Source organism: Scyliorhinus torazame, chromosome 3 (assembly GCF_047496885.1).
Source record: "Scyliorhinus torazame isolate Kashiwa2021f chromosome 3, sScyTor2.1, whole genome shotgun sequence".
In the NCBI taxonomy this organism is placed as follows: Eukaryota; Metazoa; Chordata; class Chondrichthyes; order Carcharhiniformes; family Scyliorhinidae; genus Scyliorhinus; species Scyliorhinus torazame.
This window is the reverse complement of record NC_092709.1, coordinates 217752995-217775299: the sequence shown is the minus strand read 5'-3', so window position 1 is coordinate 217775299 and position 22305 is coordinate 217752995. Positions and strand designations below refer to the sequence as shown.

Here is a 22305-nt window from a genome sequence, read left to right as displayed (position 1 = left end):
AATTACAGACCAGTTAATTTAACATCTGTTGTTGGTAAATTGTTTGAATTAATTGTCAAGGAAGTAATATCAGGACATTTGGAAAGTCAAAACGCTATCCATCAGAGTCAGCATGGTTTTATGAAGGGCAAATTATGTTTTTTTAAAATATTTTTATTCTCCTCCTTTTTCACATTTTCTCCCAAATTTCCACCCACCAACAATAAACACTAAGCAGTAACGAATATAATGTCAATCCTCTTATCAACAACAACAATCCCATCCTCCCATCAACCGCCTGCATGTTAACATAAACAAATAACAAAACAAAAAAATCAGGAATCACCCATAGTCACCATTAACACATACAGTCCCCCTTCCCCTCCCAACTCCCCCCCCCCACACTAATAAGAAGTAACAAATGCAATATCAATCCACATATCAATAACAACAACCCCATCCTCCCACTAAACCCCCAAACATTAGCCTGCATGTGACATAAACAAATAACCAAAAGGAATCAGGAATCACTCATATTCACCATTAACACATTCAGTCTCCCTCCCCCCAACTCTCCGAACCCCCTCTCCCACTAATGTTCGATGTAATCCAATTCTCGAAAGTGCATAATGAATAACGCCCATGAATTGTAGAACCCCTCCATCCTTCCCCTCAGTTCAAACTTAACCTTCTCAAGAGTCAAGAATTCCAACAGGTCCCCCCGGCACGTCAGGGAACAGGGTGGAGAGGCCTCGCGCATGAGGGGGAGGCATGCACTCTCCGGAGCACCTCAAACCAGAAACACTCCTCCATACCCTCTCCCAACTCTTCCTCCCACTTTGCTTTGATCCCATCCAGTATTGTTTTCTCCTTTTCCAAAATAGCCCTGTAAACCGCCGACGTTACCCCCTTCTCCAGTCCCCCTGTCGTCAGCATGTCCTCCAGCAATGTCGAGGCCGGCTCCACCAGGAAGCTCTGTATCTCCTTTCTGCAAAATCTCGAACCTGCATGTATCTAAACATTTCCCCCTGCTCCAGCCCATACTTCGCTCCCAGCTCCTTCAATCCTGCAAACCGACCCCCAAGAAACAAATCTTTTAGTGTCTTAATCCCCTTCTCCACCCATTTCCGAAAATTCTGTCCCACTTCCCTGGCTCAAATCTGTGGTTTCCCCCAAGTCGGCATTTCCCTTGACCCTGCCCCCGTTCCCCCAAATCGGCATTTCCCTTGACCCTGCCCCCAACCCGAAGTGTTGGCGAAACTGCCTCCCAATTCTCAATGAAACTATTATTAGGGCAAATCATGGTTGACTAATTTGCTCGCGATCTTCGAAGAAGTAACAAGCAAAGTGGATAATGGGGATCCTTCAGATGTCGCATATCTGGGCTTCCCAAACGGCATTTGGTAATGTGCCGCACAGAAGGTACATTCACAAGATTAGGTCAAAAGGGATTAGGTGTAATTTATTAGCTTGCATAGAAGACTGGCTGACTGACAGAATAAATAGGTCTTTTTCTGGATGGCAAAATGTAACTAGTGGGGTGCCAGAGGATTCGGTACTTGGATCCGGGGTAGAAGGTGCGAAAGCCACATTTACAGACGACACAAAAATAGGTGGGACAGTGTTGCAATGAGGAAATAAGAACCTTACAAATGGATATAGATAGGTTAGGAGTGGGCCAAAATGTGGCAGATGGACTTTAACGTGGATAAATGTGAGGTTATGCATTTTAGGCGGAAAAATGGGACAGCAAATTATATAAATGGGAGAGACTTCCGGGTGCTCCGTTGCAGAATGATCTGGGAGTCTTCGTTCAGGAGTCACAGGAAACTAGCATGACCGTACAGCATATAATAAAGGAAGCAAACGAAACGTAGGCATTTATAGCTAAAGGAATAGAGTATAAAGGTAAAGAAGTATTGTTGCAACTGTACAAGGCATTGGTGAGACCACATCTGGAGTATGGTGCACAGTTTTGGTCTCCTTATTTGAGGAAAGATTAGTGGCATTGAGGGCAGTTCAGAGGAGGTTCGCTAGGTTGATTCCAGAGATGAGGGGTTTGTCATATGAAAATAGATCGAACAGTTTTGGCCTACTCTAGAGTTTAGAAGAATGAGGGGAGATCAAATTGAGGTGTACATGGATAAAGTGGACGTGGAGTGGATGCTTTCTCTTGTGGGGCATACTAGAACGAGAGGTCATAGTCTTAGGATAAGAGATAGCAAATTATTTTTTAAAAATATATTTTATTTAAGTTTTTCAAACAAAAATTTTCCATTTTCACAACTTAATAATAATAAAATGTACATTAACCGTTATTTAAATATTTAAATAATATATTAAACTAACAACAAATGAGAAAAAAGTATTACACAAGAAGCAATTATCCACAACTAGCATAAAGAGAGAAAGAAAAACAAAAAACAAAACACGAAAATGCCCTCACTTGTATGTATCGGAAAGCATTCCCTGGTGGCAATTTATATTTTTCTCCCAAACTCGCAAACGTCCCGTCCACAAACAGGTCCTTCAGCTTCCTAATTCCTGCTCGCTGCCAACATTGAAATCCCCCATCTATCCTCCCCGGGACGAACCTGTGGTTATTCCTTATCAGGGACCACACCGAGGCACTCGTCACTCCCCTGTGTCGTCTCCACTGCCCCCAGATCTTCAAGGTCGCCACCACCACTGGGTTTGTGGTGTACCTTTTCAGGGAGAACGGTAGCAGAGCCGTCGCCAGCGCTTTCAGGCTTGTTCCCTTACAGGACGCCATCTCCAGCCTTTTCCACGCCGCACCTTCCTCTTCCCTCATCCACTTACGGACCATCGACACATTGGCGGCCCAATAGTAGTCACTCAGACTCGGCAGTGCCAATCCCCCTCTGTCCCTACTGCGCTGCAGGAACCCCCTCTTTACCCTCGGGGTCTTTCCTGCCCATACAAAGCTCGTAATGCTCCTATCTATTTTTTTTTATTTAAAGGCCTTAGTAATCAGGATGGGGAGGCACTGAAACACGAAAAGAAACCTCGGGAGGACCACCATCTTGACCGCCTGTACTCTGCCCGCCAATGACAGGGGCACCATATCCCACCTCTTAAAGTCCTCCTCCATCTGCTCTACCAGTCGCGTCAGGTTAAGTTTGTGTAGGGTTCCCCAGTTCCTGGCCACCTGCATCCCCAGGTATCGAAAATTCCCTGTCACTCTCCTCAGCGGCAGAGCATCTATCCCCCTGCCCTGTTCCCCAGGGTGCATCACAAAAAGTTTGCTCTTTCCCATATTTAATTTATATCCCGGGAACTCTCCAAACTCCCTGAGTATCTGCATTACCTCTGGCATCCCCTCTACTGGGTCCGCCACATATAGCAGTAAATCGTCTGCATATAGTGACACTCGATGTTCCTCTCCCCCTCTAAGCACCCCCCTCCACTTCTTAGAGTCCCTCAGCGCTATGGCCAATGGCTCAATTGCCAACGCGAACAGTAACGGGGACAGGGGGCACCCCTGTCTTGTACCCCTATGTAATCAGAAGTAACCCGATCTTTGCCTATTTGTAACAACGCTTGCCATCGGGGCCCCGTACAGGAGTCTAACCCAGCTAATGAACCCCTCCCCGAACCCAAATCACTTCAGCACCTCCCACAAATAGTCCCAATAGTATACTCCACTCTATCGAATGCCTTCTCTGCATCCATCGCCACCACTATCTCTGCCTCCCCCTCCGGTGGGGGCATCATCATCACCCCCAACAACTTTTGTATATTGGCGTTCAATTGTCTCCCTTTAACAAACCCGGTCTGGTCGTTATGTACCACCCCTGGGACACACTCCTCTATCCTTGTCGCCATCACTTTGGCCAGCAGCTTGGCATCTACATTTAGGAGGGAGATGGGCCTGTATGACCCGCACTGCAGCGGGTCTTTGTCTCGTTTCAGAATTAACGATATCATCGCCTCCGACATTGTCGGGGGTAGTGACCCCCTTTCCTTAGCCTCATTGAAGGTTCTCGCCAGAAGCGGGGCCAGCAGGTCCATATACTTCCTATAAAATTCCACCGGGAACCCATCTGGTCCCGGGGCCTTCCCTGCTTGCATATTCCCAATTCCTTTGATCACCTCCTCCACCTCAATCTGCGCCCCCAAACCTGCCACCTCCTGCTCCTCCACCCTCGGGAACTCCAGCTGGTCCAAAAAGTGTATCATTCCCTCTTTCCCCTCCGGGGGTTGGGACTTATACAGCCTCTCATAAAATGTCTTGAACACCTCGTTCACTTTCCCTGCTCTCTGCTCCATCTTTCCCGTTTCGTCCCTAACTCCTCCGATCTCTCTCGCCGCCCCCCTCTTTCGAAGTTGTTGGGCCAGCAGCCGGCTCGCCTTTTCCCCAGATTCATATTGTATTCCCTGTGCCTTCCTCCACTGCGTCTCCGCCTTTCCCTTGGTCAGCAGGTCAAACTCCGTCTGTAGTCTTTGTCTTTCCCTGTATAGCCCTTCCTCCCGGGCCTCTGCATACTGCCTATCCACCCTCAGAATTTCCCCAACCAATCTCTCTCTTTCTTTACCCTCTTGTTTCCCCGTGGGCTCTAATGGAAATCAGCTCTCCTCTAACCACCGCCTTCAGCGCTTCCCATACTAACCCCACCTGGACCTCCCCACCGTCATTGACCTCCAGGTATCTTTCAATGCATCCCCTCACCCTTCCGCATACCCCCTCGTCCGCCAGTAGTCCCATGTCTAATCTCCAAAGTGGGCGCTGTTCCTTTTCCTCTCCTAGATCCAGATCCACCCAATGTGGGGCGTGATCTGAAACGGCTATAGCCGAGTACTCCGTTCCTGCCACTTTCGTGATCAGCGGCCTTCCCAAGACAAAAAAGTCTATCCGGGAGTACACTTTGTGGACATGGGAGAAGAAGGGAAACTCTTTACTCCTTGGCCTAGTAAATCTCCAGGGATCCACTCCTCCCATCTGCTCCATAAAGCCCTTAAGCACCTTGGCCGCTGCCGGCCTTCTCCCGGTCCTGGATCTGGACCGGTCCAGCCCTGTGTTAAAATCCCCCCCCATTACCAAGCTTCCCGCCTCCAGGTCCGGGATACGTCCCAGCATTCGCTTCATGAATCCCGCGTCATCCAGTTAGGGGCGTATACGTTCACCAGCACCACCGCCTCACCTTGCAATCTGCCACTCACCATCACGTACCTGCCCCCACTATCCACCACTATGGTATTAGCCGCGAACGATACCCGTTTCCCCACCAGTATTGCCACCCCTCTGTTTTTCGCATCTAACCGAGTGGAATACCTGTCCCACCCATCCTTTCCTTAGTCTAACCTGATCCGCCAATTTCAGGTACGTCTCCTGGAGCATAACCACATCCGCCTTCAGTCTCCTTAAGTGCGCAAACACCCTTGCCCTCTTAATCAGCCCATTTAAACCTCTCACATTCCACGTGATCAGCCGGGTTGGGGGGCCGTTTACCCCCCCCCCCCCCCCTCGTCGACTAGCCATCCCCTTTTTTAAGCCAGCTCCTCACCCAGGTCCCACGCACCCGTCTGTCCCCCAGACGGCGCCCTCCCGTCCCGACCACCTCGTCTCGTATCAGCTCCCCCTTATCCTCAGCAGCAGCAACCCAGTTAATCCCCCCCCCTAGATTCCCCTCTAGCTTGATTGCTCCCCCCATATTGCTTCCGGGAGTCAGCTAACTCTGGCTGACCTCGGCTTCCCCCATTTATCCTTTGACCTCCCTGCGTGTGAGTCCCCCTTCCTTCCTGCGCCCTTTTTCCCCGCCTCAATTTCCATAGCGCGGGGAAAAACCTGCACTTTCCTCTTGGCCCCGCCCCTAATGGCGCAGTTCCCTCATTCCCCTTTCCACCGACGCCCACATTTCTTTGTGTGTGTGTGTGTGTGTGTGTGTGTGTCCCCCTCCAACATTATTCCATATTAGCCCTCCCCTCTCCCCACTTTACATTTCTGTGCCTCCACCTCGCTACCTCTCTCCAGACATCAATTTCTCAAGTCTAGTCCAATTTCTCTTCCTGAATGAATGTCCATGCCTCCTCCGCCGTCTCGAAGTAGTGGTGTTTGCCCTGGTGTGTGACCCACAATCTTGCCGGCTGCAGCATCCCAAATTTGACTTTCTTCCTATGGAGCACCGCCTTGACCCGATTGAAGCTCCGCACTCCAATCTTGATATACACGTATCACCGTGTTCTCCCACTTGCTGCTCAGTGTCCTCTTAGCCCAACTCAGGACCATCTCCCTGGCCCTGTAGCGATGGAACTTCACCACTTTTGCTCGTGGTGTTTCCCCTGCCTTTGGTCTTCTCACGAGGACCCGGTACGCTCCCCCCACTTCCAGGGGGCCCATTGGGGCCTCAGCCCCCATTAGAGTATGGAGCATCGTACTCACATACGCCCCAGCATCAGCTCCCTCTGTCCCTTCGGGGAGACCTGAAATCCTTAGATTCTTCCTCCTCGAGCTGTTCTCCAGGGCTTCCAGCCTTTCTATGCACCTCTTGTGTAGTGCCTCGTGCGTCTCCGTTTTTACCACCAAGCCCTGTATCTCGTTCCTTTACAGGACGCCATCTCCAGCCTCTTCCACGCCGCCCCCTCTCCCTCCCTCATCCACTTGCAAACCATCGCCACATTGGCGGCCCAGTAATAGTCGTCCAGAGTTCTATCGCCTGGAGCTTTTGTGTTTCCTTCAATCCCTCGATTGCCAGTAACATCGGTGCCAGCACCTCTTTCTTGAGCTCCCCCACACATCGTCGGAGGAACTCCTGCTGTTCCGGGACCCATACCATCTGGGCTCCCTCGGCCGCCATCTTGCCTTCTCCCTTCTCTTCCCTGCTGCTGCTCCAGAGGATCCTCCGCAATCTGGACACTGCTGTCGCTCCTTTCCATCCACACCCGGGGGGACTTCTTCCTTTGTCACCTCACACTGGGTTTGGCCGTAAAAAATTTCCGTTGGGGCTCCCGATAAGAGCCCAAAAGTCAGTTGAAACGGGAGGTGCCGAAATGTGCGGCTTAGCTGGTCATCGCCGCAACCGGAAGTCAAGAGATAGCAAATTTGAAACGGACATGAGACGAAACTACTTCACCCAAAGTGTTGTGAATCTGTGGAAATCGGTACCTTCAGAGTGCGCTGGATGCTGGAACAGTGAGTAAATTTAAGCAGGGGTTTTACACAGATTTTTAATTGTTGACGGGTTAACGAGAACAGACATAGCTGTGGAGTTAATTTCAGTTTGAGATCAGCCAAGATCAAATGGCGGAGAAGACTCGATTGGCTAATTGGCCTAATTCTGCTCCTATATCCGATGAACTTATGAAGGTGACACGAGGAGGGTATTGGTGGTCTGGGATTCGCTGCCCAAGTTGGTGGTGGAGGTAGAGTCGCTAAATGCTTCTTAAAAAGAGCCTGCATCTGCACCTTAAGTGCTCTAAGATACAGGGATATGGACCTGGTGCAGGGAGTTGGGATTAGAAAGGGCACCTGGATGTCCTCGAGATGGCATGGACACAATGGGCCGAATGACCTTCTTCTGTGCTGTAACGTTTCTAAGAATCATAGAATCTACAGTGCAAAAGGAAGCCATTCGGCCCATCGAGTCTGCACCAGCCCTTGGAAAGAGCACCCTACTTAAGCCCATGCCTCCACCCCATCCCCATAACCCAGCGACCCCACCTAACCTTTGGACACTAAGGGGCAATTTAACATAGTCAATCCACCTAACCTGCACATCTTTGGACTGTGGGAGGAAACCGAAGGAAACCCACCCAGACACAGGGAGAAAGTGCAAACTCGACACAGTCACCCCAGGCCGGAATTGAACCTGGGACCTGGAGATGTGAGGCAGCAGTGCTAACCACTATCACCGTACCGCCAAAGCCAGAATGGAGTGAAGCATGCAAATTGGCTTCCAGACCATGGCAACAACTGTCTCTCTCATCTCTCTCAGCTTTCATGATCTGATATTTGCCATTCGGGCAGCCATTCTAAATAGTATAGAAGCATCAGCTAAAATCTACATGGTTGATTTTTTTTTTTTTTTTATAAATAATTTATGGGATGCCGGCTTCACTGGTTAGGCCAGCATTTATTGCCCATGCCTAGTTGCCCTTCAGAAGGCAGTGGTGAGTTGCCTTCTTTAACCGCTGCAGTCCTGGAGGTGTAGTTACACCCACTGTGCTATTAGGGAGGGAGTTCCAGGATGTTGCCCCAGCGAGTGAAGCAACGGCAATTTATTTCCAAGTCAAGGAAGTGAGTGACTTGTGGGGGAGCCTCCAGATGGTGGGGTCCCCAGGTATCTACTGCTCTCGTCCTTCTTGGTAGTCGTTATGGGTTTAGAGGGTGTTTTCTAAGGTACCTTTGTGAGTTACCGAAGTGCATCTTGTAGATGGTACTCACGGCTACCACTATTCATCGTTGGTGGAGGGTTTGAATGTTTGTGAAAGAGAGACCAATCAAGCGGGCTGCTTTGTCCTGGATGGTGTCGACCTTCTGGAGTGTTGTTGGAGCTGCACTCATCCAGGCAAGTGGAGAGTATTCCATTACACTCCTGACCTGTGCCTTGTAGATAGTGGACTGGCTTTGGGTTGTCAGGAGGTGGGTTACTCACTGGCAGACTCCTAGCCTTTGACCTGCCCTGGTAGCCACAGTATGAAGATGGCTAGTCCAGTTCAGTTTCTGATCAATGGTAACCCCCAGGATGTTGATTGTGGGGGATTCAGTGATGGCAATGCCACGTCATCCTCCCTTGTAGGAGATGGTCATTGCCTGGCACTTGTGTGGTGCGAATGTAACTTGCCACTTGTCAGCCCAAGCCTGGATATTGTCCAGGTCTTGTTGCATTTGGACATGGACTGCTTCATTATCTGAAGAGTCGCGAATGGTGCTGAACAATGTGCAGTCATCCGCAAACATCCCTACTTTTGACACTGCGATCTCTTACAACAGCAGTACATGCCAGTCCTTTCCCTTCAGAGCATCACCCCAAAGGAAAATGAGATCCAACACCAGGCTTAAATGTTGCAGCCATCTGTAGTTGTGCCAGTTCCAAGATGCAATTCAACATTTGCCGCCTCAATGCCATGAACATGTTGCAAAGCAGGAGGATCCAACCACATCTCAATACAGGTCTTAGATGAATCCCAGAAATACGAGAATAGAAAAATCAGAGGCATTTCTGTGCACCTAGGGGAATCAATGTACAAATTAAGAGTAGGTAGACAGTATGCAATGTGCAGTAACCTGGCACTTTGTTACTGATAAAAGTTGGAGTGAAACAGGGAAAACAAACTCATTTAACTGCTGACCTTTTCACACAAGTAATGGTTGGTCATTATATGGGGACAAGGAATTAATGCTGTTTGCTTAACTACTGATCTTACACTCAACGTAGCTGATGTGAGGTTCATCTGATGGTAGTGGAGCATTCGAAGTTTGTAGATTTGTTGGCCTATTGTTGATTTCACAGTCCGTGTTCAGCAGTCTGCCACTACGGCTACTAGTTTCATTTAGTGCCACCACCCTGGAAGCAGTACTGATATCCGTCCAGTTACACCTTTGTGGATTTCTATGGGAATGAGACATAATAGCTGTTAAATATAAATGCTTAAATAGGCTTAAATAGTAATTTTTATTCAGATATTTAGTAAAGCTCAAGGCAAATCTACAAAATTACCCACTGAAACAAATCACTGGTTTTCAAAACTGCTGCAAAATACACATTAGATATTTCCTATTCCAAATAATATCAGTCACTTCTGAAAACAGGTGGTTAGGCATTCAAACAAAATTGTGCAAAATTGTTCAGATTACTTAAATGAAGAATCCTTCAAGCAATGATACTTTCTTCAAACCACTAGCACTTTTTTTTGTAGCTAATTTCTAACAATGAATGTCAAAACATTTATTTCAGCCAAAAGGCTTCCTTGTGCACATCTGTCCCTTTCATCTACGTTTAGGATACCAGTTCACTGGAATCCACCATATTTTTAAGAACGATAAGCAGAATATCAGCGATATTAGTCTCTCCACCTCTTGAGCCCATCTCCTCTCAACCTGCACCATTAAATCTGTTAACAAAAGAAGTTCACGTTGTTCCATGGTAGAAAGACCGTACCTAGTTATCGCTCCATGCTAATTCTCTCAACTCCTCCTCCCTGCCTCGGAGCCAAGACTTTACGACTGAACAATAAACCTCAATTTTTCGACCATTACTGGCCTCCTCGGAAGATCTTGCCACCAGACTTCACTCTCATCATCAACTATTTCCATCTACTCTTGCCCTGGGGAACTTATTCCTCATAACTTTGTTTTTAACTCGGTTGTCCAGTTTTTATCCAGCTTCATCTGCAACAACTCTGACTTGTCTAGTTTTCTGGCCTTGTTTTCAAGAGACACCATGCCAACATAGAATTGGGAGTAGGCCATTATCACTTTCGAGCCTGTCCCACCATGCAATGAAATCATGGCTAATAGCAAAACAACTGCACATTTCCACTGTTAACCAATATTCCATAATACCTTTAGATATAAAAAAATCTATCAAGCTCAAATTTCAATTAGTACCTGATTTGGCAAATTCCAACTTCGACCATCATTTTTGTGAAGAAGCATTTTCTAATTTAATTCTTGAAAGCTCTGGCTCCAAGCCTCTCCCCAGTCCCAGACACTCCAAATAATGGAACTATTTTATCCCCATCTACCCTCTCTGGTCTCCTGAATGACTTCAAAACTTCAATCAAATGACTCTGTGATCAGAGTGAATACAGCCCAGCCCATCACGCAAACCCAACTCCCATCCTTTGTCTCTACACCTCCCACAGCCATGGGAAAGTGGGCAGCATAATCAAAGACCCCTCCCCCCCCAGGTTACTCTCTCTTCCAACCGCTTCCATCGGGCAGAAGATACAAAAGTCTGAGAACATGCACCAACAGATTCAAAAACATCTTCCCCACTGTTACCAAGACTCCTGAATGACCCTCTTATGGACTGACCTAATCTATGCATCTTCCCTACTGTTGTCGCACTATATTCTGTATGCTCCACGCAAATGTGTATATTTACGTATTTACAATGTGTATTTATCGTATATTTTTCATATATGGAACGATATGCCTGGACTGTACACAGAACAATACTTTTCATTGTACCTTGGTACACGTGACAATAAATCTAAATCTAAATCTTCTCAATTCTCGTGAATACAACTCGAGTATGTGCAATCGCCTCACACAATTCAATCTTTGGAGTCTGGTTATCATTCTGGTAAACCTATGGAACTCTCCCTCCAAGTTCAGTACATTCTTCTTAAGATGTGGTGCCCAAGACTGCTCACTGTACTCCAGGTCTAGTCTGAACAAAAGGTTTGCATCACTGAAGCATGCTTTCCAACCCCTTTTATTTTATTCCAGTAGATTAAAACATCGGCATTCCATTGGCCTTATTGATTATTTTCTCAAGAGCAATTAGGATAGGCTATGAATGATGGCAACACCAGCGACACTCACAAATGAAAAATAATCCATATCAGCTTATCATATCAATTAAAAACTCAATGTGTTCTGTCACCTTATCCTTCATTATGGGCTCCAGCAACAGGTGTTATGCTAACTTGTCTATTATTCACTGATTTCCCTCTGTCTTCGTTCTTCAATAGTGGAGTGACATGCACAATTAGCTAATCTAAGGGAACAGTTCTTGAAATTTCTCCACCTCTGGCATACCTGTTCTGAAGCCAACACCTTCCACACCAGCTCCCCCCAAAAATGTTGTTTTCATCAACCAAGATAGAATAAACCCAGGCTTCAACCAAATCCATTCCTCTCCCGAAATGTCAGCCCTTATCCACCCCGCAAAATGCTGTGACAAGTTTCACCTTGACCTCACCTCATTATCCACCTCCCTCTGCATTCGGCAAGTTATCTTGCCCGCTGCTATCCAATATTTTTCCGTCCCTCTGCATTACTCTTTGCAAAGTAATAAGTCTTACAACACCAGGTTAAAGTCCAACAGGTTTGTTTCAAACACTAGCTTTCGGAGCACGGCTCCTTCCTCAGGTGAATGAAGAGGTATGTTCCAGAAACATATATATAATTGTCTAGAAATATATGTTTCTGGAACCTACCACTTCATTCACCTGAGGAAGGAGCAGTGCTCCGAAAGCTAGTGTTTGAAACAAACCTGTTGGACTTTAACCTGGTGTTGTAAGACTTATTACTGTGCTCACCCCAGTCCAACGCCGGCATCTCCACATCATGGCTACCATCGACACTCTTTGCAAAGTAATTGCTCTCTCTCTGGCTCCCCAATCCATCATCTCTAACACCTGCTCTCCTTCACCTGACAGATTTGCAATAAGCTGGATGAATTGCCAGTGATAATGGTGAAATTACAGACATATTGAACAATTACTTTGCCTCATTGTTTACAGTAGAAATGGAGGATAACTTGCCAGAAGTCTCCAAAAAATTAATAGTCAATAGAAGGCAGGGGCTTAATACAATTTCCTGAAGTACAGCATCACTAACCAGGAAATGAATGGAACTAAAGAGTGACAAATCCCCAGGACCTCACGGTTTCCATCCAAGGGTGTTAAAGGAAAGAGGGGAGCATATTGTAGACACCCTAACTGTAATCGTTCAGAGTTGCCCAGATTCAGGAGCAGTCTCTCTGGATTGGAAAATTGGACATGTCACTCCACTTTTTAAGGGGGAAACCAGGGAATTACAGACCAGTTAGCTGAACGTCTGTGGTGGGGAAATTGCTGGAGTCTATAATCAGGGATGGGGTAACTCAGCACCTTGAAAAAGATAGGTCGATCAGGGAGAACAAGCATGGATTTGTGAAGGGAAGGTCATACCTGGCTAAACTTATTGCATTTTTTGAGGTGACTAAGGTAGTGGACAGGGAATGTCTATGGATGTCATTTATATGGACTTCTAAAAGGAATCTGGCCCACGCAAGAGACTGTTAACTAAGGTGGAAGCCCATGGAGTTGAAGGCAAATTATTGACATGGTTATGAAACTGATTGAGTGGCAGGTGACATGGGGGGTATTTAGTAATTACTCAAACTGGCAGGGGGTGACTAGTGGTAGACCACAGGGATCTGTGTTGGGGCCTCAATTATTCGCAGTATTCATTAATGACTTGGATAATGGCATAGTAAGTCATATCCAAATTTGCGGATGATACAAAGTTAGGTGGCACTGCAGACAACCTGGATGATCGCATAAAATTGCAAAGAGATATTGACAGACAATGTGAATGGGCAAAATTTTGGCAAATGGAATTTAATGTCAGCAAGTGTGAGATTATCCATTTTGGACCAAGAGGACAGAGCAGAGTACCGTCTAAACGGAAAGAGTTCAGGTTTACAAAAACGATAGCTCAACGGGGTTGAGTTACGAGGTGACTACCCAAATTAGACCTGTTATCGCTACAATTTAGAAGGTTAAGGAGTGATCTGATCGAAGTATTCAAGATATTAAAAGGGAAAAAACAGGGTAGATAAAGATAAAACTATTTCCACTGGTTGGAGATTCTGAAACTAGGGGTCATAGTGTACACATTAGAGCTAGACCGTTCAGGAGAGATGTCAGGAAAAACTTCTTCACTCAATGGTGATGGAGGTTTGGAACTCTCTCCCACGAACAGCTGAACCTAGATCAATTGTTAATTTTAAATCTGAGAGAGGTAGATTTTTGTTCAGCAAACATATTAAGGGATATGAGCTAAAGGTATATGGAGTTAGGTCACAGATCAGCTATGGTCTCAGTGAATGTCGGGACAGGCTCAAGGGGCTGAATGACCTACTGCTATGTTCCTAAAGATCAGACGATCAAGCCATAGAATTTGTTAGAATGGAGATAAGAAAGAGCAAGGCACAGCAAATGTTTGGAGCTATTTATAGGCCACCAATGGTGGTAATGTAGGGACAGTAGAAATCAGGAATGTAACAAAAGCAATACACTACAATAATAAAATTAGGAACTTCAGTCTACATATAAATTGCGTTCACCTAATTAGCACCAAGACTGTGGAGAGCAAATTCCTGGAATGGTTTTCTGGAACAGCATGTTGAGGAAGCAATTAGAGAACTGGCAATTTTAGATGGCTGCATTTGCTGCCAGAGTCGCACATGTGGAATTCTCTGGTCTCTCCACTATGTTTACTGTTTTACAGGCACTCATCCTGAATCCAGTTAGAACAAAATTTCCAAGCCTGGAGAGGGCGCTGTGGCATTGATACATGTTCAATTCAGTCATCCCCTGCAGGTTGTTTGCGGTTACACTTATGCCTTTTCAAAAGACTTCTCCTTTCCAAATCAAATTCAATTATTCTATGAACACTCATGTTTACATGTTAGATTATGGACTAGGTCTGTCCCAAGTGCTCAATACTAAACGTATTATGGCCCACCACCTTGCACCAATTATATCAGGTGTATAATCAAGACATTGGGGCTGGTTTAGCACAGTGGGCTAAACAGCTGGCTTGCAAAGCAGAACAAGGCCAGCAGCGCAGGTTCAATTCAATTCAATTGCTGTGCGGAGTCTGCACGTTCTCCGTGTCTGCGTGGGTTTCCTCCGGGTGCTCCGGTTTCCTCCCACAGTCCAAAGATGTGCAGGTTAGGTGGATTGGCCATGATAAATTGCCCTTAGTGTCCAAAATTGTCCTTAGTGTTGGGTGGGGTTACTGGGTTATGGGGATAGGGTGGATGTGGGCTTGGGTTGGGTGCTCTTGCCAAGAGCCGGTGCAGACCCGATGGGCCGAATGGCCTCCTTCTGCACTGTAAATTCTAGAAAATCTATAAATTCCCTTATTAGCCTCCCCGAACAGGCGCCGGAATGTGGCGACTAGGGGCTTTTCACATGAACTTCATTTGAAGCCTACTTGTGACAATAAGCTCTTTTCATTTCATTTTTTCATTAATGACTTTCTGACCAAGCAGAGCGCACAGACAGAGCATGCGCAGACTGTCATTTTGCATTGGCAGAAGACAGTGATTTTAGATCTAGTATTGTGAAATTAGAAAGGGCTAATTAATAATCTAGTTATAAAAGGAGCCTTTAGGGTAGACTGACTAGGGGAGGAAATGGCACAGTAGTATTGTCACTGGACCAGTAATACAGAGACCCAGGATAATGATCTGAAGAACTGTTTCTTTTTCAAAAAAATAATTTTATTGGCATTTTCCACTTTTAACAGTTTAATAATTAGGCACCCAAAACACATTTACAGAATAGACGTTTCTTATGCACAATTTAACACATACCCCTTTTATCGGCCTCCCCCTTTCTTTGCTCCCCCAATCTCTGTGGATAGTCGGGCTCAGCACTGGTTAGCACAGTTTCTTCACAGCGCCAGGGTCCCAGGTTCGATTCTCACTTGGGTCACTGACTGTGCGGAGTCCGCATGTTCTCCCCGTGTCTGCGTGCATTTCCGCCCAGGCCTCCGGTTTCCTCCCACAAGTCCCGGAAGATGTGCTTGTTAGGTGAATTGGACTTTCTGAATTCTCCCTCAGTGTACACAAACAGGCGCCGTCTTGGAACAGGCTGATGAATAGCCCCTACGCTTTGTGGAGGCCCTCATCCGACCCTTGAATGGTGTACGTGATCTTCCCCAGGTGGAGAACTTCCAACAGGTCCGTCAGCAGTCTGCAGCTGTGGGGACACACACACACACAACACACACACAACACACACACAACACACACACAACACACACACAACACACACACAACACACACACAACACACACACAACACACACACAACACACACACAACACACACACAACACACACACAACACACACATGCCATGATCATTTTGTCTATCCCTTGGAATAAGGGATGAAAATCGTGATGCATCTGAACAAGAAGGGGAACCTTGGTAGTATGTTCATCCTGAACGTCTGCACCCTCCCCGCCAGGGAAAGCGGGAGTGCATCCCATCTCCGTTGGTCCTTTTTAAATTCCTCCGCCAGGCTGGTCAGGTTCCACATGTGGATCCCGATAGTCATGGGCTATCTGGATCCAGAGGTAGCAGAATGGGCTTTAGACAAGTTTGAATGGCAGAACCCCCCCAGCTCTGCCCCTCCCTCATTCGGGTTCACCGGAATGCCTCGTTGAGTTTGTAGTCCGAGAAGGCCAGAACTCTTCCCGGAGTTTCATGATTACATTCAGGCCGTTCTGCAGGTTCGAGATGTAGAGAAGCAGATCATCTGCATAGAGTGAAACTCTGTGCTCTATTCCTCCTCTTCGGATGCCCTTCCAGCCTTGTGTTTCTCGCAGAGCGATCGCCAGTGGTTCAATTGCCTTGGCGAACAGGAGCGGGGACAGCGGGCATCCCTGCCTTCTGCCACTGTACAGCTGGAAATATTCAGAGTTGGTTCGAACTCTCGCCTTGGGCGCATTGTACAGGAATTTCACCCACGAGTTTTCATAGAATTTACAGTGCAGAAGGAGGCCATTCGGCCTATCAAGTCTGCACCGGCTCTTGGAAAGAGCACCCTACCCAAGGTCAACACCCCCACCCTATCCCCATAACCCAGTAACCCCACCCAACACTAAGGGCAATTTTGGACACTAAGGGGCAATTTATCATGGCCAATTTATCATAACCTGCACATCTTTGGACTGTGGGAGGAAACCGGAGCACCCGGAGGAAACCCACGCACACACGGGGAGGATGTGCAGACTCCGCACAGACAGTGACCCAAGCTGGAATCGAACCTGGGACCCTGGAGCTGTGAAGCAATTGTGCTATCCACAAGGCTACCGTGCTGCCCCCAGAGTTGAACCCTGTCCCTAGCCCAAACCACTCCAGTACCTCAATGAGGTACTTCCATTTAACTCTGTCAAAGGCCTTTCTTGCATCCAGGGAGATGGTCACCTCTGGAATGAAAGCAAAAATGCTGGAAAATCTCAGCAAGTCTGGCAGCATCTGTAGGGAGAGAAAATAGCTAACGTTTCCAGTCCGATGACTCTTTGTCAAAGCTAACAGACAGAGAAAGTGGGAAATATTTATACTGTGGAGTGAGAATGAAAGATGAGTCATAACCACAGAAACCCAGGGAAACCGGGTGCTAATGGCCACAGAAACCAAGGAGAAAGAATGCTAATGACAGTCCCCAGAGAGGACAAAAGATGTGAAAGGTCAAACAGCAGGGAAACTAACATCAGAGGATGAACTGTAGATGTGAGGGGAGGGGAAGGGGGAAGCAAAGAGGAGAAAGGTGAAGGAAAGGTGGGTAAGATTGGGAGGGGGGAAAATTAAATGTATATTAAGAAAGAAAAAAATGGTAAACAGCAGTTAAAATGAAATGAAAACAAATGGGTCGAGGTAGCAGGGGCAGCACGGTAGCATTGTGGATAGCACAATTGCTTCACAGCTCCAGGGTCCCAGGTTCGATTCCGGCTTGGGTCACTGTCTGTGCGGAGTCTGCACATCCTCCCCGTGTGTGCGTGGGTTTCCTCCAGATGCTCCGGTTTCCTCCCACAGTCCAAAGATGTGCAGGTTAGGTGGATTGGCCATGATAAATTGCCCTTAGTGTCCACAATTGCCCTTAGTGTTGGGTGGGGTTACTGGGTTATGGGGATAGGGGGGAGGTGTTGCCCTTGGGTAGGGTGCTCTTTCCAAGAGCCGGTGCAGACTCGATGGGCCGAATGGCCTCCTTCTGCACTGTAAATTCTATGATAACCAAGGAATTGGGTCAGAAAGAATGTCTATGTGGGGGAGAGGTGATCATCTGAAGTTGTTGAATTCGATGTTGAGACCGGAAGGCTGCAGCGTGCCTAACCAGAAGATGAGATGTTGTTCCTCCAGTTTGCGTTGAGCTTCACTGGAACATTGCAGCAGGCCAAGAACAGACATGTGGGCATGGGAGCAGGGTCTTTTGTTAAAATGGCAAGCAACAGGAAGGTCAGGGTCATGAATGCACACAGACCGAAAATGCTCAGCAAAGCGATCACCCAGTCTGCGTTTGGTCTCTCCGATATAAAGGAGACCACATTGGGAGTAGCGAATGCAGTAGACCAAATTGGAAGAGAAGCAAGTGAAACGCTGCATAACCTGGAATGAGTGTTTTCGGCCTGGGATGTTAAGCATGGAAGACGTAAAGGGGCAAGTGTTACACCTTCTGCGATTGCATGGGAAGGTGCCATGGGTGATGGGAGAGGTACTGGGTATGGTGGAGGAGTGGACTAGATTGTCTCGGAGGGACAGTCTCTGCGGAATGCTGACAGAGAGAGTGAAGGGAAGATGTGTTTGGTGATGGCATCACGCTGGAGTTGGCGAAAATGGCGGAGGATTATGCTTTGCATACGGAGGCTGGTGGGATGAAATATGAGAACGAGGGGGGCTCTGTCCTTGTGGAGTGGAGGGGGCGAGGGTAGTGGCGCGGGAGGTGGACCGCATACTGTTGAGGGCCCTGTCCACAACTGTAGGTGGGAAATCACGGTTGAGGAAGGAGGAACGCATTTTCGATGCACCATTTTGGGACGTGGCATCATCGGAACAAATGCAACGGAGACGAAGGAGTTGAGAGAAAGGGATGGCGTCCTTACAGGGTGGAGGGTGCGAAGAGCTGTAGTCCAGATAGGTGTGGGAGTCAGTGGGCTTGTAGTGGATATTAGTGGATAGTCTATTGCCGGAAATGGAGACAGAAAGATCAAGTAAGGGAAGGGAAGTGTCTGCGAAGAATTCATCAACTGGAAGCGAAGTTGATAAATTTTTCCAGGTCCGGGCGAGAGCAGACGCGGCACCAAAATAGTCATCAATGTATCGGTAAAGGAGTTGTGGGAGGGGGCCCGGATAGGCCTAGAACAAGTAATGTTCCACATACCCCATAAAAAGATGGTCACCTCTGGTCCCCGCCGGCGTGGAGTTGATGCTCTCCATGATCTCACCCAGTCCTATTGGTGCTTCCAGCTTCCGTCGTGCCTCTCGACTGGCATGGCCAGTCCATTGAGGAACTGTTTCATCCCCGAATCCCCGTCAGGGGCTCGGAGGTGTCCACTCCCCAGTAGAAGGCCTCAAATGCTTGGTTGTCCTTTTTTGGCTGTGCTACCAGTCCGCCTTTGCTATCTTTCCTTTGTGCTATCTCCCTCATGGCTGCCTGCTTTCTCAGCTGGTGCACACCATCTCTCCGTGCTCATAGAAGGTCCACAGTGTCTGGCGGAGTTGGTGCACTGCTTTCTTGGTGGATAACAGGTTTAAAGTCCATTTGTAGCTTTTTCCTCTCCGCGAGACGCTCTACGATCAGGGCCTCGGGAGTATTTTCTGTCGACTTCCAGGAAGGAGTTGATCAGTTGTTGCCTCGCAACCCTCTCTTCCCCCATCTCTATGAGCCTTGTAGACTATAATTTCTCCCCTAGTCACAGCCTTCAGTGCCTCCCAGAATGTGAAAGGTGAGACTTCCCCGTTCTGGTTGTTAGTGATGTACTCGCCTATGACCGGTGATGTTTTCTAGCAGAAGACATTGTCAGCCAGGACCATAAGATATTGGAGCAGAATTAGGCCACTTAGCCCATCGAGTCTGCTCCGCCATTCAATCATGGCTGATATTTTCTCATCCCCATTCTCCTGCCTTCTCCCCATAACCCCTGATCCCCTTATTAATCAAGAACCTATCTATCTCTGTCTTAAAGACTCTTCGTGGTTTGGTCTCCACAGCCTTCTGCGGCAAAGAGTTCCATGTCCATACTCCGTGTGGGGCGTTGGGCACCGCCAGTCTCCAACCTCAACCTCACATCCATGTAATGTGGAGCGTGGTCGGACATGACTATCGCGGAGTATTCTGCACTGACTACTTCTGGAAGCACCCATTTCCCCACTGCAAAGAAGTCAATGCGGGTATATACCTTGTGAAAAGAATGAGAATTCCTTCTTACTAGGGGTGTAGGAACGACAATGGGTCCAGAGCCCCCATCTGATCCATGAATGCTCCCAGTTCCCTGGTCATGCCTGTCTTTCTTCCCTGTTTTGGGGTTCGATCGGTGCGTCAATGTGTCCTGTACACAGTTAAAGTTCCACCCCCCCCCCCCCCCCCCCCCCCCCCCACCCCCCGCCATGATTAGTCGGTGTGCAACGATGTCGGGGATTTCCGCCGTGGTCTTTATGAAGTCAGTGCCGTCCTAGTTTACCAGAACTAACGGTGCCCCGTCCAGGACACCGCTGACCATGATGTACCATCCTCTAGGTCTTTGTCACCGTAAACACCATCCTGTTCTGCTACCCCATTAGCCCTCATCCCACTGCATTAATAACACGTCTGTCCCACCCAGCCCGCCACAGTCGGTACTTGTCCCTCAGATGCGTCTCGTGCAGGAAGACTATGTCTGCTTTCAAACTTCTTAAGTGGGCAGACTCTAGATCTTTTCACTGGGCCGTTAAGTCCCCTGACATTCCAGGTGATAACCCTGGTGGGCGCTTCTGTCCTCCCTTTTCTGCGTGATCAACCATACTTACCTGGTGAATGTGCCCCTGCACTCCAGGATTTCCCTTTGTTTAGGGACCCTCCAAAGTGGCTGCTTGTGGCACCACCTTCTGAACCTCAACCTGCCCTTTACTTGCCAAAACAATCAGAGCCCCTGTCCTTTCTTCTCTTCGCTTTCCCCTTGTGTTCCTTCTTTCCCCCAGTCCCTGGCCTCATACCACCCCCTGCCCCACTCCCACAGGCGCTCCCTCACTGCCAGGAGGTGCGCCAAGGCACCCCTTGTTATCATACTTCCTGCGCTCGCTTTCCCCACTGGTGTGCTGCCCCCCCCCCTTACTGGTTCTGGTCTTACCCCTCTCCCATGCCCGCTGTCGCCTCTCTCTGCCTATGCCTCACCTGTGTGCCACTGCCCTCGCCCTTCCCTGTGATCTGATCTTTCTGATCAAAGTGAGGCAGTACAGTCATGCACAAACATAGTGGGTGTCCATCATATTTTTTCTTTCCCTCATTCCTCCTCTGCTTCTCCTTCAGCGTTACCTTGCAAATCCCACCACGACAGCTGGTGGAATTTAAGTTCATTTAATAAATCTGGAATGAAAAGCAGGTCGCAGTATTGGCAAATGTGGTAAAAACCGTGGAATATGGAGTTTGCCACAATCAGCCATGATCTTATTGAATGGTGAAGCAGACTTGAGATGCCGAGTGGCCTATACTCCTGTTTTGTATGTAAACAACCAGCAGGAAGAAGAGGATGCACAAATATCCCCAACCTCAAAGATGGGGGAGCCCACCACATCAGTGCATAAGACAAGGCCGAAACATATGCAACAATCTTAAGCCAGAAGTATCAGGTAAATATCCATCTGACTCCTCTTGAATTCCCCAGCATTACAGATACCAGCCAATTCAGCCACATGTAACTGCTGAAGCCACTGGACACTGCAAAATTATGAGCCCTGCTAACACTCCAGCAATAGTACTTAAGATTTTGGTTCTAGAATTAGCCAGACCCCTAGCCAAACTGGTCCTGTACAGCTACAACACTGGCATCTACCGAGCAAGGTGGAAAATTGCTGAGCTATGTCCTATCCACAAAAGCAGGACAAATCCAACCCAGTTAATTAGTACCCCATCAATCTACTCAGCAAAGTGATGGCATTATGCACACAGCAATAACCTGCTCACTGATGCTCAGTTTGGGATCTGCCACGACCACTCACCTCCTGGCCACATTGAAACCTTAGTTCAAACATGGACAAAATAGCTGAATTCAAGAAGTGAGGAGAGTGACTGCCCTTGACATCAAGGCAGCATCTGACCGAGTGCGGCATTAAGGAGCCCTAACAAAACTAAGAATCAGTGGGAACTCTCTCCTCTGGTTGGATTCATACCTGGCATAAAGAATGATGATTGTGGTTGTTACAGGTCATCTCAGTTCCAGGATATCAATGCAAGAGTTACTCAGGATAGTGTCCCAGGTCCAGCTGCCTTCATGTGCATCAAAGACATCCTCTCCATCAGAAGGTCAGATGCAGTGATGTTCGTTGATGACTGCATAATGTTCAACACCATTCACATCTCCTCAGATACTGAAGCAGTCCATGTAAAAATGCAGCAAGACCTCGACAATATTCACGCTTGTGCTGACAAATTGCAAGTAACAGTCAAGCCACACGTCTGCCAGGCAATGACTATCTCCAGCAAGGGAGAATCAAACCATGTCCCCATGACATTCAATGGTATTATCCTCGCTGAATCTACTCACTACCTTTGAAGTTACCACTGACCAGAATCTAAACAAGCCACATAAAGACTGTGGTTACAAGAACAGGTCAGGAGCTGGGAATTCTACGCAAGTCACTCATCTCCTTGACTCCCCAAAGCC

At 47.7% G+C, this 22305-nt stretch overlaps 1 protein-coding gene across 8 annotated transcripts in view; it reads right to left on the bottom strand.

The window, feature by feature from the left end:
• pcm1 (pericentriolar material 1) overlaps window positions 1-22305 on the bottom strand; it is a 313048-nt gene that overhangs the window by 201452 nt on the left and 89291 nt on the right. For all 8 annotated transcript variants that reach the window (XM_072496879.1, XM_072496880.1, XM_072496881.1 and 5 more), the window contains one exon: window positions 9364-9548. In XM_072496879.1, coding sequence (XP_072352980.1) covers window positions 9364-9548 — 185 coding nt within the window. The remainder of the gene's footprint in view (window positions 1-9363; window positions 9549-22305) is intronic.